At 45.8% G+C, this 1,939-nt stretch overlaps 1 protein-coding gene across 3 annotated transcripts in view; it reads left to right on the forward strand.

Annotated features, from left to right (window-relative positions):
- Positions 1-315: 315 nt before the first annotated feature.
- LOC109286964 (ADAMTS-like protein 2) overlaps positions 316-1,939 on the forward strand; it is a 37,935-nt gene continuing 36,311 nt past the window's right edge. For all 3 annotated transcript variants that reach the window (XM_019501793.1, XM_019501794.1, XM_019501795.1), the window contains exon 1: positions 316-566. In XM_019501793.1, coding sequence (XP_019357338.1) covers positions 352-566 — 215 coding nt within the window. In that variant the 5' untranslated portion in view covers positions 316-351. The remainder of the gene's footprint in view (positions 567-1,939) is intronic.

Below are 1,939 nucleotides of genomic sequence, written 5' to 3' on the forward strand. Positions count from 1 at the left end.
GTCACAAGAGCCATACAGTTCTCAGTGTGCAGTAGTAGGGCCATCCCCTTCAAATCAGAAGACTTAAAATCTTTACTCTTGTAGTCCTGGAGGATCTGCCTAGCACTGGCTTGTCCCCTCTCCTAGCAGGGAAGGTACAAGCATGAATGACTAATACCTCCTGAGGCTGGGGGGGCACAGTGACTGCCTGCAGGTGGCTGTGTTGGCAGCAGGGATGTGGCGGCAGCAAGTGGGGACCGCCCACAGGCGGCTGCGGCAGTGTTGGTGGCAAGGGGCAGGGGGTGGTGAGCAACAACTGCCCTCAGATGCCAGTGGCAGTGTTGTCGGCAGTAAATCTTAGCTGGGGGGCACATGCCCCCCCTACGCATCCTGTATGGGTACAGGTCTGAGGTTCTCAAGCTAACCATTCTCTGTTTTTGTCAGGACAGTAGTGAGGCAGCAGAAGGAGCTGGCACATGGGATGAAGAGGTCACCAAGTGGTGGGGGGAATGGAGCTCCTGGTCCACATGCTCCCGCACCTGCGGGGGAGGAGTGATGTCCCGGGAGAGGCACTGCTTGCAACAAAGGTAAGCAGTTTAACAGCACCAGCAAATACCAGTGCTACTGACGCAAATGAAACCTTCGCTGATCGGTTGTTTAGGGGCTAAGTTACAGGTAATGTGTGATGAGAGGGAGGCTTCATTTACCAACAGCCAAACTAGTGAGTTTTGCCTTTGCTGTTGAACATCTGAATTATTTCAAGTTCTGAAGTGGTGACTGATATCTCTCTCGTTCCCTTAAACCACCAAATATTCAAAGTGACAGTAACAATCCAATATTTGTGGATCTGAAACAGCTGTAGCCAAACACTAGCATATTTCTTTGTCCTAATGAGCTCACTAGCAACCAGACTCAAAGCCTCTCAACAGATGTTTGAAGGGTGAAAGAAAGATCATTCTCTTCAAGCTCCCAAGGAAGTCCAGTGTTCTCAGAACAGCAATGGTTGGTACAAGCAGGTCTTTCTCTGCACCTAAGCAGCAACCAGTATTAGTGTGATGATTACCACTTTGCTTGATTGGGAACTTAACTGAGGACTTCTGGAGTTAAAAATATAAGCCTTTATAGTTTGAGCAAAAAATCACATAGCTGGGAGCTATAATACACTCAAATCCTCAGTACATTGAGCACAGAAAAAGGCCTCCATTTATAGTAGGCAAATGGACAAATCCAGGAATAACCAAGCATACTGGGCTGTGCAGTTATTCATATACTACAGTCCCCTCTTCCTTCCCCTTCTTTGCATCTATGTGATGTGAGGAGAAGTGTGTATCCTGCACAAAGTGAAAAATAATCAGAAGATAAGTTAGTGTGGAGAGGGCATGCCCTGACTTGGCACCCGGTGGGCCTATAAAATGTGCATAATTTATACTGGTTTGATAATTCTCTGGGGAGCAACTTCAGCCTGAGCATAAGCTATTGCAATTCAGCAGTTTATTTGATTTATATGCCTTTCTTCCCAAAAATGGCTCAGGGTGGCTTGCAAGAAAAATAATTTGCCAATAAAAACAATCCAGCATTTATGTCTGAGCTGGATCTTTCTTTGTGAGTGTTAGGCATGATGGAACTGACTTTATCTTATATTGCCCTTCACTTGGCAAACCCTGAAATGCCAAATCATGCCAGCTGCACTGTTTCACTGCAGTGACTTACACTGATCTATTCCCAATGTGTAACCTACTTGATTACTTATGACACTGCCAAGTTAGGCTCTTGTACACATGACGTGGGTTTAGTCCTTCAGTTTGCATTCTTTGCTGCCTAAATTGAAACAATGAGTTTTTAATTGAAACTTCACCATTTCAGTTTCTGTCACTGCATATATGTGGTTGTCCTGGCAGCCACAGGCGCCTGCTGAAGGCAGAAGTGGCAAGGGGCCCGATCCTTTTTTTTTTTTTTTTTT

The sequence above is a fragment of the Gavialis gangeticus genome, unplaced genomic scaffold, assembly GCF_001723915.1.
Source record: "Gavialis gangeticus isolate Ggan-Ray unplaced genomic scaffold, GavGan_comp1, whole genome shotgun sequence".
NCBI classification, from domain to species: domain Eukaryota; kingdom Metazoa; phylum Chordata; order Crocodylia; family Gavialidae; genus Gavialis; species Gavialis gangeticus.